General features: G+C 41.4%; 1 protein-coding gene across 1 annotated transcript in view; it reads left to right on the top strand.

The window, feature by feature from the left end:
• Positions 1–846: 846 nt before the first annotated feature.
• Positions 847–15,143, top strand: part of T265_12724 (hypothetical protein) — a gene marked incomplete at both ends in the record, with an annotated part of 33,987 nt that continues 19,690 nt past the window's right edge. The window contains one exon of the mRNA XM_009165164.1: positions 847–3,354. Within this exon, the coding sequence (XP_009163428.1) occupies positions 952–3,354 (2,403 nt within the window). The remainder of the gene's footprint in view (positions 3,355–15,143) is intronic.

Genomic DNA, 15,143 nt, shown 5'->3' with positions numbered 1-15,143 from the left:
AGTATGACCCGGTTGGAGACTAGGGGAAGAAGGNCAAGAGTATGACCCGGTTGGAGACTAGGGAAAGAAGGAATGCAAGGTTAAGCACAACGTCATGGGTAACGTTCTTACTACGGGATAAACGACTTGGCAGTGGGCAATGAATTTCATACCGGTACAAGCGTCACGTAGGTTAGAAGCATCATTACAAATCTTTTCCAAAATAAGGCTACTAATAGACCAGCTTTATTGCAGCACATACTAAATGGGTTGCCACGCGCATAACGAGTAAGTTTAGGGAAAAATGTCAACATGACGCTTAGGGACTTTGCTTCAGAGGTTGCGGTAATAACGATGTTCATAGACCTCCATCGTTATAGTGTTTCGAGGGTAGAAACGATCCCCAAAAATCGATGCTATACAGACCGTAAATTATTAATCTTTCCAAGAATCTCTAATACAATCTGAGTTATCTCACGATGACTATGCTAGCAGTTTGCTGGCTCTGTTCCGCAGCGTGCTTTATCTACCAGATAATTATGGCGAGTACTGCAACGGGAATTAAAGCAATCGCAAACCTGGTCGGGGCATGTCAGGATCAGCAATGATGGACAATCCTGTGCGAAAGCGAACACACAGGTCAAGCGTGGGACTAACATGCGACAGCCATTGGCCAACTGAGAATGACACACGCGTTTTACGGTTGGTCAAATCATGATTGGTTGCCCACGCGATAAGCCGGTTTCATGGCACGCGTTTGGTGCACACACACTCGGAAGACAATGGGATAATTCCTTTTTGCTGATAAACAATAAGGATGCTAGGGTGTGTCAAAGAATTCAAATACAGTCAACCATCATCTAGAGACGAATGCGGATGGTGCTGGTCCCATTGTACCTAATTCTGGGATAAACCAAACCCACTATCCCATTAGCTCAGACTTACTGGAAGTATTATCAGGCAGCACATATAATGTCATTATTGAGCATTAGCAAACCAGATTCCATAAGCCGATGGATTCGAATTTTCACACTCCAGTTTCTCCTAGTCAGAATGCATGCACAACAAACCATGGAATTTACTGTCGTCGAAGAAAGCCCTCCTCAGACATTCATTGGAAACTTGAACACCGCATCCTCACTTCTGAATAATGTGGTGGATTCGCAAAGTATTGTTGGTGGCACATTCCAGCTGCTTACTCAGACTAATTTGTTCTATTTAAACTCTTCCACTGGAGAACTGTTTACTCGGAGTGTGGTTGATCGGGAACGGATATGCCCGGAAGCAAGTAATGTTCGTTTTCTCCAGTCTGACACCAGTGCTCGTACGAAGCTGCATTCGGAACGAACTCATGATGTGCCGGTGGTTTTGGATAAATTAGGAGATTCTACCTGTGTAATTCAACTTCAGGTGCTGCACTTCATGCATTCTCAACAAACGCCGGCTGATGTTCAGTCCCATCGCGTTCTGATCCTCAAGCTAACAGTTCTAGATATTAACGATAACCCACCTAGTTGGCAGGAAAACGTGATACAACTTGCCGTGCCAGAACATTCACCGGTAGGTACACGATTTCCACTGCCAACCGCCTTTGACCCTGACTGCGGACCAACAAATACTACTGTAAGCTACGCATTAACAGACGCAAACTCCGATGGACGCTCTTCCGGTATAAAACAGGTAGCTCACTACGGACACAGCGCTTTTCAGTTGGATACAGAACTTGTTCAAGAATCAGGATTTTCCGAGCTGAATAATCTCATGTGGTCTCAGCAAACTATGCACTGCACCCGACGGATGTTTCGCCTGTGGTTGAGAGTCACACGCGATTTGGACTATGATGACGTATCAACATCTAACCGTCTCGGCGAGAGGGAATTTTCAACAACCAGTTTACCTTTGAAACAGCTCCATCTACAACTGAGTGCCAGTGATGGCGGATTGCCGGTTGCTCTAACAGGCACCACCCTAATAAACATATCTGTTGTAGATATCAATGACCACTCTCCGATATTCAAGATACAAAATCCGGGGAAAATATCAGATGCTTCAGGTACAATGCCGGAGGATACTGTGGAGATAGAGGAGAACACCCTAGTGGGACGCGTGATCTATGTTGCTCAGGCTTCTGACCTGGACGAGTCGGACAAGGGCCGATTACAATTTTCCTTGGGCACGTCCGTCAGCCGATCTGTTCGGTCTGCCTTTGAAGTGAACATCAATACTGGTGAAGTGGTGCTGCTTCAGTCACCTGATTATGAAAAACAAAAGTCTTTCACTGTGCCCCTACTAGTCACAGATCACAAACACACAGCAAATATGAATTTATTAGTACGTATTAAAAATCAAAACGATCATCCACCGGTCATCGTTGTTCAGTCTGTGGGAAATTCCGCGCCAACAAATGTTGATTCAAACTATAAGAACACGCAGTCCAATATTCCCTACTCTCCTACCAGATCAGTTACTTTGCATATTACTGAGCATGATTCACCGGGACGTCTTATTGCGACGGTGTTCGTCAGTGATCTTGATGAACCGGACGGAACCGAAGTGGCGTATGACAATTCACTACACATTGCACCCTACCAAACAGCCCCTGCCCCATCGGCATCCGTTTTACCGTCCAAGTACTTTGAAGCTAGTTCTGCTGGAGATAACGGAATCCGATGTCAGATTAACCACTTAGGTCTTGCACTCTCCCCGCTGTTTGATGGCGCAGTAAATCAGTTCAAACTGATTACTCGAACTTCATTCGATCGTGAACAGCAAGCAGAGCACTTTGCTACATTAGTATGTTACGATCGAGGTCAGCCTCAACTGTCTTCCCAACTTGGAATACACCTGCTAATCGACGATATTAACGATCATGCACCAATTTTTAAAAATCAAAATATGGTTGCTTACTTAAAAGAGAATGAACCTGCTGGTACCGTAGTATACACAGCTGAGGCGACAGATTTAGATTTGGGTGTCAATGCACAACTTCACTTCAGTCTTTCCCCGGAGAACTTGAATGAATTTAGTATTGATTCTATCAGCGGAATTGTAAGAAGTTTGCGTGCATTTGATCGAGAGCAAGAGAATCAGTTTAACGTGACTGTAATTGTTCAAGATCGAGTGTTATTTGATAAGAACAAGTCGGACGCATCAATAAACCGTGGGATTATTCAGGTCAGAGGAATTTTTCCTTCCTCGATGGAGCGTCACTCGGTCAAAGCAAATTTAATTGTTCACATTCAGGATGTGAATGACTGTCCTCCGGTATTTGGCAATTCGCTTTATCAATTATCCGTCGCGGAAGATGCGAAGATTAATTCGTTAGTGGGACAGATCAAAGCCAACGACAGCGACGCAACTGAGACAAATAATCAAGTAAGTCCCCGGTTTCCATTCCAGTACTCGGTAGCGTATATCGATAATTGATTTTTTGCTCCGCGTTCTAATTATAGAAAACTATGCTGCACGGTTAAGCGTTTCGTAAAATGTCTACAAGCTAACTGGAGGCGCAGTTCTCTTCAGAAATCAACGATGATTCAGATATCAAACGATTTGACTAATACTAAAAACGCCACTTTGGATTTTACGCTGTCTAAACTGATCTGTTGTTCTCTGAAGCTACATTATAAAAAGGATTTTGTTAACGCTTTTTATGATATTTATGTAAAATGTCGAAATTTGTCTGCTTGCTTCTAAGTTTAAGGTTTAGCGCAAGCCCAAAAGCAATACAGTTCTATGACTGTGTGCCTGATATAAATGCCATTCACTTCACATTCATTTATTCTATAGAACTGAACTGTTTAAATTTGGGATAGTGCAAATACATCGGAATTCAAGACCTTGTGTTATTATTCTAGAACCGCATGCATGTTTGCAATAGACAAATCTATTGTTATTTCAGACAGGACATATAGTCTTGTCACCTGGTCTGCCTAAAGATTCAAGCCAAAAGTCTGCATATGCCGCTTCTGTCTCATCTGCTAGGCTACTTGTGGACATCTCTTATATACACGAGGCCATGTGCAGAAAGTGTTTAACATGGATTGGTTCTCCTCTCTATCAGAACCCGAAGGCACAGCTTGACTGCTTGCTGTTATTCGACTGTTTACGTTAGTGTCCATGGCTTCTGGTGGTTTTGTGGGCGCTTTTTTTGACGAAATCGGTCAGCTGAGCAGTGTCTAAACGTCACAAAGAGTGCAACGGTGGCTCACTTGTGGTGTCTTGTTTGCTTGAGTTAGACCTCCGCTTTGTATTTGTTTGCCGGAAACTGTGGTAGTTTACATCAAGGAACTAGAGACACCACCCTGAAGGCGTGCTTCTCATTCCCTTGTTCCGTTTATTCTCGCGGGATTAATCTCTAAAAGCTGGAACTACTGTACTTCAGTACGTGGTTTGAGACTGAATAATCAAATGACTAGATAAACGAAATGCTTCGTGAGATGGAAATCCACCCCCTACTAGTACCTGTCTGCCGATATTTTGATTAACTGATCAGACGCGACCAGAACAGGGCTAAATGCGTTAGGTCAAAACAAGATAATACCATTGAGAAGTTTCAGCAGGGTAACGCTTGAATATTTTTAAAATCTAGCCACACTAGTGTAAGAACAGTCCGCACCTCGATAATTTCTTTCTTTGTTGGTGGAAGAGGGCGCATGTCCGGTAAGGTTGTCATGGTTTCAGTCCAGTGAGTTTTGAAGTATGTGATCATTGCTGGAATCATTTTCTCGAAATGCGGGAATTAAGAGTAAGCTGTTGTACCATGGTTTACTTTGGTCGAGGAAACTTGTAGTCTTTCAAACATTATCGCAACTTTCAAGCCCATCCGTTGAGAAGAACTCGATTTTGTGGAATCAGCTTGGAGATAGATCATCAGTACGCTTTACTAGGCATGGATGACGTCACCTCGATTGGTGGTGAAACGTTTACAAGCAAATTGCCCACCTCAGTGAACAAACCAATTTAATTTATATCTTTCCAAATCGACTTTGCCCGTGATGATGGGAAATGCAACACGGTATTCCCATTTTCCCCATGGTTCACGTTTTTCCTACATAGGAGAGTCATCCCTCCAACCTTAAAGACATGATAAACGAGAGATTCAGCTGGGTTCCAGTTGAGTCTATTGAAATGCCAAATTTGTTTGCAAGTGAGTGTGTTTTGTTAATGAATTTCTTTCCAAAATTAGTACTCATAGTTCCGTGAATGGCGGCAAATTTTATAACTCATTCGAAAATTAGCTCATTTTAACGAGACACTCAGCGAACTCCCTTCTGAATATATGGTTTATGATATTTTTCACATGCGTGAGATACACAAAGGCCGCAAGTGGATGTATTTTACCATTTGTGTAAAATTCGGCGTCGATGTGGAACACAAGGCTGATGAAAACTCGAAGAACACGTCTAATAAGCCTCAAGAAGGACGAAATCTGTAGTGAGCCGTCAAAGTATTTTTTGAAAGCCTATGAGGTGTCTCTAAAGGACATACTGCTATATCTCGAATATCGTACGACTGTGGTGCACTCAGCCGAGGGATATCTCAAACAGGAGACCCAGTCGATATTCACTTGAGCCTCTTATTACCACAAAATTGATTTTCGGGTCAGTGGACTTTGTGGTACATTCTCCCAGGTGCAGGGGAATCAAACTAAAGGCGAGCTACTTGTGTAGCACATTGAATGAATGTACATCCATAAATTATCAGTCTAATCGGGCATTCGTTATAACAGTTCAACGGCACGTGATTTACTTGATAGGGGATATCCACACTGAATAGATTTATTTTGAATTATTCTGTCTTGGCGTGGTAGTATAGTTGTACAAGGCTTTTTCTAACAGACTTATAGGAATGTTGTCCGTATGGGTTTACCTAGACACAACTTCTGTCAATATTATATAACACATACCACCTGATGCAATAATCTGTATGCCACCAAATCAGAACGTACGATTGCCGATTACAAGCTAGCAATTCAGTAAATTCGATTGGGTCATTTGGCAGAGGGGAGCATTTCCCATGGTTGTCGGTAGAATAATCGAAATAGCGTTTGGTGATCGACTGATGCACCCATGCATATGATGAGCTTACTCTAGCTTTGAACGAGAATTCACGCAACCCGATAACCTGGACAACGCCTACAGCTGCGGCGCCGAGCCACTGACAGCGAGATTAAGTCCGATCTGGAATAGATTTAAAATAGTGCCCTTAGGTGGATTGGTAACAATCTCCGGCGTGAAACAGTTCACATTGTTGAGCACATGCAGGCTGACACTTCCATGTGCAAATCGCTGCTTTCGCACACTCTCAAAAGCTGGACTAGTAGTCCTTGCCAGGGTAGTAAATAGATGGTCCATCTGAAACGCTTGATTATTTTACGTTGAAAAACAGTACCGTTCTATCCAAAAAATGGCACGAGGTGATAGCGACATGCATTCGGTGTACTCTGCCATATTTGGCTATTCCGTTTCATCGTTTCCTGTAGCTAGCTGGACATAAAACTTGAAGGGAATTTATTCTATCAACCTGGAGGCCAGTTATGTTACCAACCAATCTGCCGACAAAGACAAGCAAAAAAATCAATGCTCTGTTTTATGCAGGGGAATTGACATCGGTATACAAATGTTGTATGCACAGTTGTCTCCTCTTAGAAATGTCAAGTTTTCTCGCAGAAATGAACGCTTTTGGGTTGAGTCATAACGCTATTTTAAAGTACAGCACCTTCAAATAGGAAGATGGATTTTAAGCCAAACTTTAAGCGTATTTTGGAAAACCGGTGAGCGAAAACGAACACGGAGTGGCTGATGACTGGAGTGTGGCAACCCTAGAGATGAGAGAATGTATTTGCAGCTCACCGCGCAGCTCACAAACTGAGATCAAATTTTGGCTCTTCCCATCGCAATATATTTATGACATTCAACGTTTAAAAACTCAGAAACGAAGGGAAATGATGCAGCTTTTCTGCTAGACCTCTCAGAAGCCTGGAAACTAAATTGCAATGTTCTGGAATGTGTGCAGCTCTTCAACGTTTTTGATCACTCGATAAACTGGTATCGAATCATCCTTACACATCCATCCAAATGTCCTCAGATTCATCACTGAAATCTCGTCAAAACGTGTTGGAAAATGCTCGGGAATTTCGCCATGTATGGTGTACATTTCAGTTTACATTTCATCGGAACGTAAGGAACGGGACATTTCAAGTCGTAGATAATCATTATAGTTTTTGGCAAGGAACTATCGTGAGGAGAATAACCTGAAGTTAAACATGTACATTGAAAGGGTTGTGTGCATGGTTTGTTGTTTCCCAAGGAGGGTAAGTTAGCAGGAAGCTGACGCATACTCAGTATTTGACGTTCACCTGTCAAAGGCAAAATGGATTCCAACGCAAAACTGCCGGACCAAACGGCATGCATGAGTAACTGGGATAAGTAAATGTTTACAGTTCAAATATCCTTACTTTCCGATTCTCAGAAGTGACCTCCTCAAATTATCATTATAAACCAATCTTTTCTTGAATTACGGTATACCCAAAGTTTTTGGATGAAAGTGTGACCAGCGTAAATGCTATTCACCCTTGAGGCCAAAATTCAGATAAAAAGCACGTGATCAAGGTCACCTTGTCACGAGGAATCAAAAATAAACTGACCAGATCTTATAGGATGACATATTGATAGGGTTTTTAATCAAATTTACCTGTGCTGAACACATCTACTACAGATACCTTATAGGATGACATATTGATAGGGTTTTTACTCAAATTTACCTGTGCTGAACACATATCAACTATCTACTGCAATGCAAAACCAAGGCCACAAGATCTGCTGACCTGCAGGACAGCCAAAAACACAATTTATCCTTTTTCTTTAGCTAGAAGTTCTGAATTTTTTTTCACTTTTACGTATTCTAGATCAGCTCTTCAGACCCTTCAGTTTTACTGTTAGAGTAGTCAGTGACGGTTGGTTTTCTACATTTCTCACCGATCCGACAAAGCTTCAAACACTCTCATATTTGTTCACTTGCAGAGTCTGGATTCCTCCCTTACAGTAATTTTCACTAAAATATAACTCAATTCCATTGAAGTTTGTGTTTCATGAGATTCACCACATTCCGCCTACCGACGACAAACTTATGAGAGGGTGTGGAATCGTTCAAACAGCTGTGGAATATTTGGTGTCAAAAACCTTACCACCAATCACGAAAAGTTCACCCAGCATATTCAAACCTTGTCTGGTTTAATGCAGCACACAATGCTCCACTTCTGATGTCACGCATCACGGCATTTCAGTATCAGCAGCAGCGCGACTTCCACGCTTACCGTGTTCTAGTCGGTCACAACTTCCGGTGCGTGACAGACGCTTTGACGGTGTTGCTGCGCAATGGAAAACAACATACATGCACCAACGTAGTAGTTGTTGGCTGAACGATTTTCTGCTCTGTTTCGTTTCACTGCTGCCGACTGCTGTGATTGCGAATAACATAGAAAAGTCCACAGCATTGTGGGCAAGAGTCAGTGACTATTTTTACGTCCCGATAAAGCGCTTGTCTGAGGGACAGTCCAGCGCATCTGGACTAGCTCGGAACAGTTGCCGAGGGTTAAATAAATGGCACCTTTGAATACTGAAATGGTATAAACATAAGATCCAAAAAGGCTTTGAATATAGTGGCTTGCCACTTCTGACGTCCTTCAATCAAATGTCTATCGAAAGTGCTACTTCTCACTTTAATCTGGGCATCTGACATATCGGGGTGTTGCTCAGTGTAGGCTTGAAGGCAGTTAGCCTCAAAAAAGCCAGGGCTCATCAGATACTTCTAACCCTCAAACCAGGCTAATTGTCTAGATGTGTTATACTGCTTACAAAATTGCTGCTCTTGGCTGAATACCAAAATACACCAGTGGTGAATAAACGTCTGATGTGGATGTGGGATGCAAACCATGGAGTGAGTTATTTAACAGTGGTGGTTATGCTTGCCCCGTGCGTCTGTTGTATAATTAAGTAAAATGCGGCCTCTAATTACCAACTGCAATGTGTCGCATTTCAATGAATTGGCTCAAATTTTCCAGTTAGTTTTTCAGAAAATACGACCATTGTTAAATAGCGAAACCGCTTTAAAATGAATGACCATTTATCCCTAAATAGTGACCGATAATCATCATCTTCGTGCAAAGAGTATGATGAAGATATAACAACTTCAGTTCCTAAACCATAGGCTGACACGCAATGTGGTTTCACAACGTGAGACAAATGACCCCGTTTCTCCTCATTTGGGGCAAATTTTAGAGTCTAAGTAAGCCAAAAATATCCCAAAAGGCTGAATTCTCCCGAAGTCAACAACCTAACGTTCGCAACATTGATTTTCCATAGCTGACCTCTATATTTTGCAGAACTCGCTAAAGTTCATATCCACATGTTGCCCAAAAAGGGTTGTCTAAGTGGAATAGAATGTAGCTGACTTGCTCTTTCAGATTAAATTATTTAATGGACATGAAAGCAATCATAATCGTCTGTACCGTTTCTTATATGTTGTTGATGCAAGACTGTTTGAAAATGGGCGTTATGCAATTTCTTTGAGACCCTCGTACAGCTATTCCTCGATGTAACTCGATGTAACTTTCTCGATGTAACTCACAAGTTAATTCACAAGTTCCAAATCTATGAACCTGTTGAAATAGAGGACAGTAAAAAGCAAAAGTCCGAGGAGTAACATGTGGAGCATCCATGTATGTGTCACTTGCAAACTGTCAAAAGGAATCATTCCTATGCTCCCCAGCAGAAGTGAGGGCTGGGTGTTTCCATATCGGGCTAACTCAAGCTGCACAGAAGGACTGCAAATAAACAAATAACGCGCTGGTGTGTTTGAAGCAAAACCAATAGCTATACGATGCGCATTCTGTATGAACGCTCCAAAAATACGCTTTTGAGCGAGAGTAGCCCACTGCTTACTTGGAAGTATGAAAATGCCCATATCCTTTAACTAATTGGTTCCAGTTTTTGTAGGGTTCGAAGCGCATTGGTCGAGACATCAAACAACGATCATGAAGCCCACAAAACAAGCAAACAAGGCTTAACATGTGGGTACCTGAATAAGAAAAAGTACAGCGCAGCTAGGTATCAAACAGATTATCAAATATTAAGCTGCGTGGCTGTGATGATCTGGTTAGGTGAGATCCTGGGCCTACATGCAAGAAGCCGGACCACATGTCCAGCAATATGGATGAGGGGACTGAAAAAGTTTCTTCACTAAGTTAGGATATGTCTCTGGTACCGCTCAGCCGCGCACTGGCAAATTCTCCTCAAATTCACTTGAACTTTCCTTGTCAGGCTCTATAATCAAGTCAAAAACAAACATTGTATCCATCCGAACTACATATTTCTGAAACAGCTTCGGTCGGTTAAGGCCTAAACCAAAACTGGAAAATATTCCAAATGTATTTACAATAGGACCGTTCAAAATAAACCTTAAATAACATACCCTTTGTGCGTCTTTTTAAATTAGTAATCAAATGCTCTTTCAGTCGACTACTGCAAATTTTGTTGCACCAGATATTGTGACTTAAGTCACCAGTCTTAACATCCACCAGTGAGATCCATCCTAAAAATGTAAAATCTAGACGTTTACACCAATAAAAACGGTTACATGAGGTTTTTGTCGAAATTTTCCTTGCGTAATTTCCTAATCATTCAGCCTCGTTTTCACAGTCCCATTTGAGCCAATTAAACTAAGACTGAAACGGACTTTGAACCATTGGCCCTGTATGACCCAGTGAACTGATGATGTGGCTCACCTTTGGTTAGACCGGGGCAGATACGGGGAACTATCTCAACCAGTTCATGGAATGAAGCCATTCCATGCTCACATTTGAAAAAATGCAGTCTCATCTTCACAGACGTGCCTTAGTAAATCAGTTAATCTTAGCAGGAAAAAGATTGGTAATGGAACTCATGAGCTTAACATTTGAAAATCACGAGTGTTTACATCAACTGATGTGATCAATGAGGCAAAAAGAGAGGAAAATGAAATAACGGTAGAAGAACTCCTTACACTACCAACAGTCGATAAGTAATTCAGAAGACAAATAAGTTGCATGACGAGTAGAAAATTTCATCTGAGAAGTCATCATTCGAGTAGCCAGTCAACAATTGACCATATGGTATGGTATTCGTGTTTGAACAGTGAGTGTCGCTGCACCATTGCAAGCCAGTCACACTGCTAACCAGACGGTAAAATATAAAAAATATCAACACAGAGTTTCTTGAAATGCGCATATCTGCTGAGTTCGAAAAAGAATGATCATCAGTTTTCAAGCACAGTTTATGTTTACTTACAAAAATATCTTTGTGAAAATTGAACAGCTTTCTCTTTGGAAACAATCATTGGTTCGTTTTTGGATTTTTTGCAATCAGCGGCTAGAGTATCCTCGGCGGCACTTATACATGCCGTTCAGCTGTCTGGACGTCTGGTTTCAGAAAGTCAAAATACAAACATTGTATCTTCAAATGCCTTTTCCTCTGTTAGTGCATGATGTGACAATTATGCCCAATAAATGATTAGGGCGTGAATAAAACGCTGGATGAACAGATTTTATGTAGAAAGTGAAGTTGTCTTAAGCCACCGGCACATCATCGGCGTGGAATAAATTTCAGTCCAACAGGCAGGTCGTCAGCACATTTGTTCTATTCAGGTCAGAAAATTGTCTACTTCTGGATTTGCTCAATATGTGACTTCTCACATCTCACTCCTGGTTATCAAACTGGGTCAATACTAGCACAAGAGAGCCGGGTTTTGAATTCGACACTGGTTAACAATTTACTTATCTGCAATGACAAGTCCTGATATGCAGCGTTCTGGTCTTGTTAATATCCAAAGCTTTAGAGTTTTATTTCCTTTTTAAACACACGATTGTGGTTCAGGTTACCGGACCGAAGCACCACTTTATTCTGGGCTTTATGCATTGTCAGTAGGCGGTTGAACGGCTGAGCCTATCAGTACTTAAGAGCGGTGGGTTGACTACTTCTTGTGGACGAGGAACCTAAATCACGTTAAATAGATTGAAGACAATGGCTGAACTTGATTACTGATATTTCTGATAGACAGAAACAGTATTTCATTACCAGCTCAGTCATAAATTTACCGGCGCAAGCCGGTGATTTATCCTTTACTGGAATACAGAAAAGCCCGCCGTTCTACGACTTCTTAAAAACTCTAGCTAATAAGACGATTCCGCACAAAACCCTTATCACGCCAAGGAACATGACATCACCTTTGTTACAGATTATTAACATGGAGGTTCCGGGATGAATATAACGATTTTCCTGGACTATTTCATCATGTTTACACTGCCATAATCCAGACCCGCATTCCACCTAAGTAGGAACGACATCTGGTGAATGGGTGATCGTCAACCACTTATTATAAGCAGGAAAGTAAGCTTTCATGATCCTGTAGTATAAGCACTTTAATGAGGCTAAAAGCATAAAAATCACTCGTCAGACGATTGCGATAAAATTATCGATTTTTCTTGTCATATTAAAGCCGGCGTCCCACCAGGTCATGGCATCAACTCATCAAGCTTGAAGTTAGACTAACGTGTGGGCCAATATCTTCCTACTGGCGGTTAATTATTCCTTGGCATCGGTGGCTCACTGAACGACACCCAACAGTTCTTTGGAAACAGTGCCAATCACACTAAGCAACACAAGTTGCAGTATAATTTCGTTCCCCTTGCACTTCATAAATAATGATCGAGAAAAGACCGTTTATTAAGAAATCACTCGAACAAGAAATGCCGGTCGTTCATCGATTTACGAAAAGTCGTTTTTATTGAATATAGGAATATCTTGAGAAGATATGTCCAGAATTTCCCTCAAATTTACAGGGATAAAGCGTTCATACTTTCAAATTTAGTAAAAGCAGCCTTATGAATTTCGAACATATCGAGATAGTCTAAAAAACTGAAGAGGTGCAAAACCGCGTTCACCCACTACGGTAACCTCTGAGAAAAATTGCAACCGTTGGCTGTTCGCTTTCAAGGACACAGTTCAACATATCCAAACAATTCACTGAGTAAATTGCTCGAAACCAAGACTCAACCACGTTCACAATTTTCTTTTCTGTGTAATCTTAAACAAGAAGCTATGTAGGCTTCAAATAAACCGAGGTTAGAAACCTGCTTCAGAATGAGCAAGCGACATTCGTGTTGGTACGTAACCGGTATATTTTGACATGATAAGTATATAATGTGACCTAAACTGCTTGTCTAATAGCATTTAAATGACAACTCTGGTCAACATCTCGCGGCCAGATGATATAGTGTTTTAATACTAAGCGAAAGCTTGCCCTAGGAATCAATAAAGTACTCACTGTCGACAGTGCACTACTTCTACATCACTTATCAATAACAATCTTCACCTCCTGTGAAGTTTGATTCAAATTCTTTCACGACTGAGCAGTTGTCTCCCTCATCTGACGCGTCATCGAATTTGCAGCTGTTTGAGGTAAAGTAGTAGTACGATCCCAGAAATTTTAACAATCCGAAACTTTTCGTTCCTATTTGGAGAACCTGTGCTTAATAATCAGAGTGACATTGGCTGATTCATATTCGCCTACTTGACAAATCCGACTAGGGACGAAAGTTTTCATTTGACAAAGATTTTTGCAGTAAAATGCACCTTTACGAAAAGCTGGAGATTTCTGTGTTGGGTTAATTTGACTTAACTTTCTACCTGCTCTCAGCAATGTATGAATGCTGAGAACGTGTCAAACGTAACTCGCAAACGGTCTGCACAAATGAACGCAAAAACACTGGCAAGATGTCCCATGTTTAGGTGCCTGCGCGACCGTGCTCAATCATGAACGCATAACTGTTCGGTGAATTCGACAAAACCACTTGTAGGAAATTTTGCCCATATAGAAGCATTTGTTGTAATTACCTTTCTCGTGCCCTAAATATTACCAGAAAACGTTTCAGTCTTTTAATATACCGAAGGCGCCGTTAAAACCGGCAGTTCTGTATGCACACAAAAGAATATACTGCGGTTAATCTAAAACTTGAGAGTTTTATGAACCATTACCCGATAAACTGTTAGGTGATTTATTGTGGCATCACTGCACGTTGAAAACAAGCACACCTGTGACCTTGAATGCAAAATGGGCCCACGGAAATTGTTCAAATACGACCATTTCTAAACACGGGTTTCATGCATCCTTCACTTTTAATTGGATGATCAGGTGTAGTCGTGTCTACACATTAAGGGAAATGTGCTTGTTGAAAATCGTCATCATGCACTAAAATCCAACGTATTTTTGTCTACAATGCAAAGAAAATCCGAGGATAATCTAATTTTTTTCTTGCGCTTTATCCATCGTATGGGACCAGATAATGGTGTGCCGAGCAGAAAACTAGTGTTCACGGTGAACAGGCATTTCTGTTGTCTTTGCTTGACTTTCCTAATCTAACTTTAGCCTATTTAGAGTCAGATAAGAATCACACTAACAGCAGACACAAAAGCACAGCTTTGTAAAGTCAAGTTAAAATGGAAACAAGCAACACGGCCCACTTTGGATCGCCCAACTGTAATTTCGTTATGTTCGCTATACTAGTTTATATTGTTCCACAGTCACCCCGAGGATGTACCAGGACCGTCTAGGCCTTTCACTCTACAACGCACCCAGAAGCACCAGTTCGTTGAAAAAATCTCAAGCTCGTTTAATTAGACTGCTATTTTACATACTGCAATTTCCGAAAGTTTTTGGGCCTTAGGTTTGAAGAAAAACCTCATAACCGGCATACTGTAGAAATACACGCAAAAATTTTACACCACTTGGTACCTCGCATTTTATCCTATTTACTGCCATTCACTAAAATTGTCGGCCTTTAAAATTAATAGGTAACTCTTCAAAATTCATTTGACTAATTCATTCTTGACTAATTTGAACCTTCACCTCAGGGAGCCATCAGAGGATCCAACTATAGTAGCACCAGGTTGGATCGATTTGAAATCCTCTCTCCAGATATGCATAAACATGCGTTATATTGCATGGAACTTTCGAGTTATGTGTGGCCATAACTCACCGTAGTCAACATTTTGCTGTGGTACTGCGTTCGTAGAACTAGAGGAATTTGGAGGAATTTTGTACACCTGTTGAAACTTGTTGCTTACAGG

This window comes from Opisthorchis viverrini, assembly GCF_000715545.1.
Source record: "Opisthorchis viverrini unplaced genomic scaffold opera_v5_12, whole genome shotgun sequence".
In the NCBI taxonomy this organism is placed as follows: domain Eukaryota; kingdom Metazoa; phylum Platyhelminthes; class Trematoda; order Opisthorchiida; family Opisthorchiidae; genus Opisthorchis; species Opisthorchis viverrini.
Note: the sequence above shows the minus strand (reverse complement) of the source record. Positions and strands in the feature narration are given on the sequence as shown.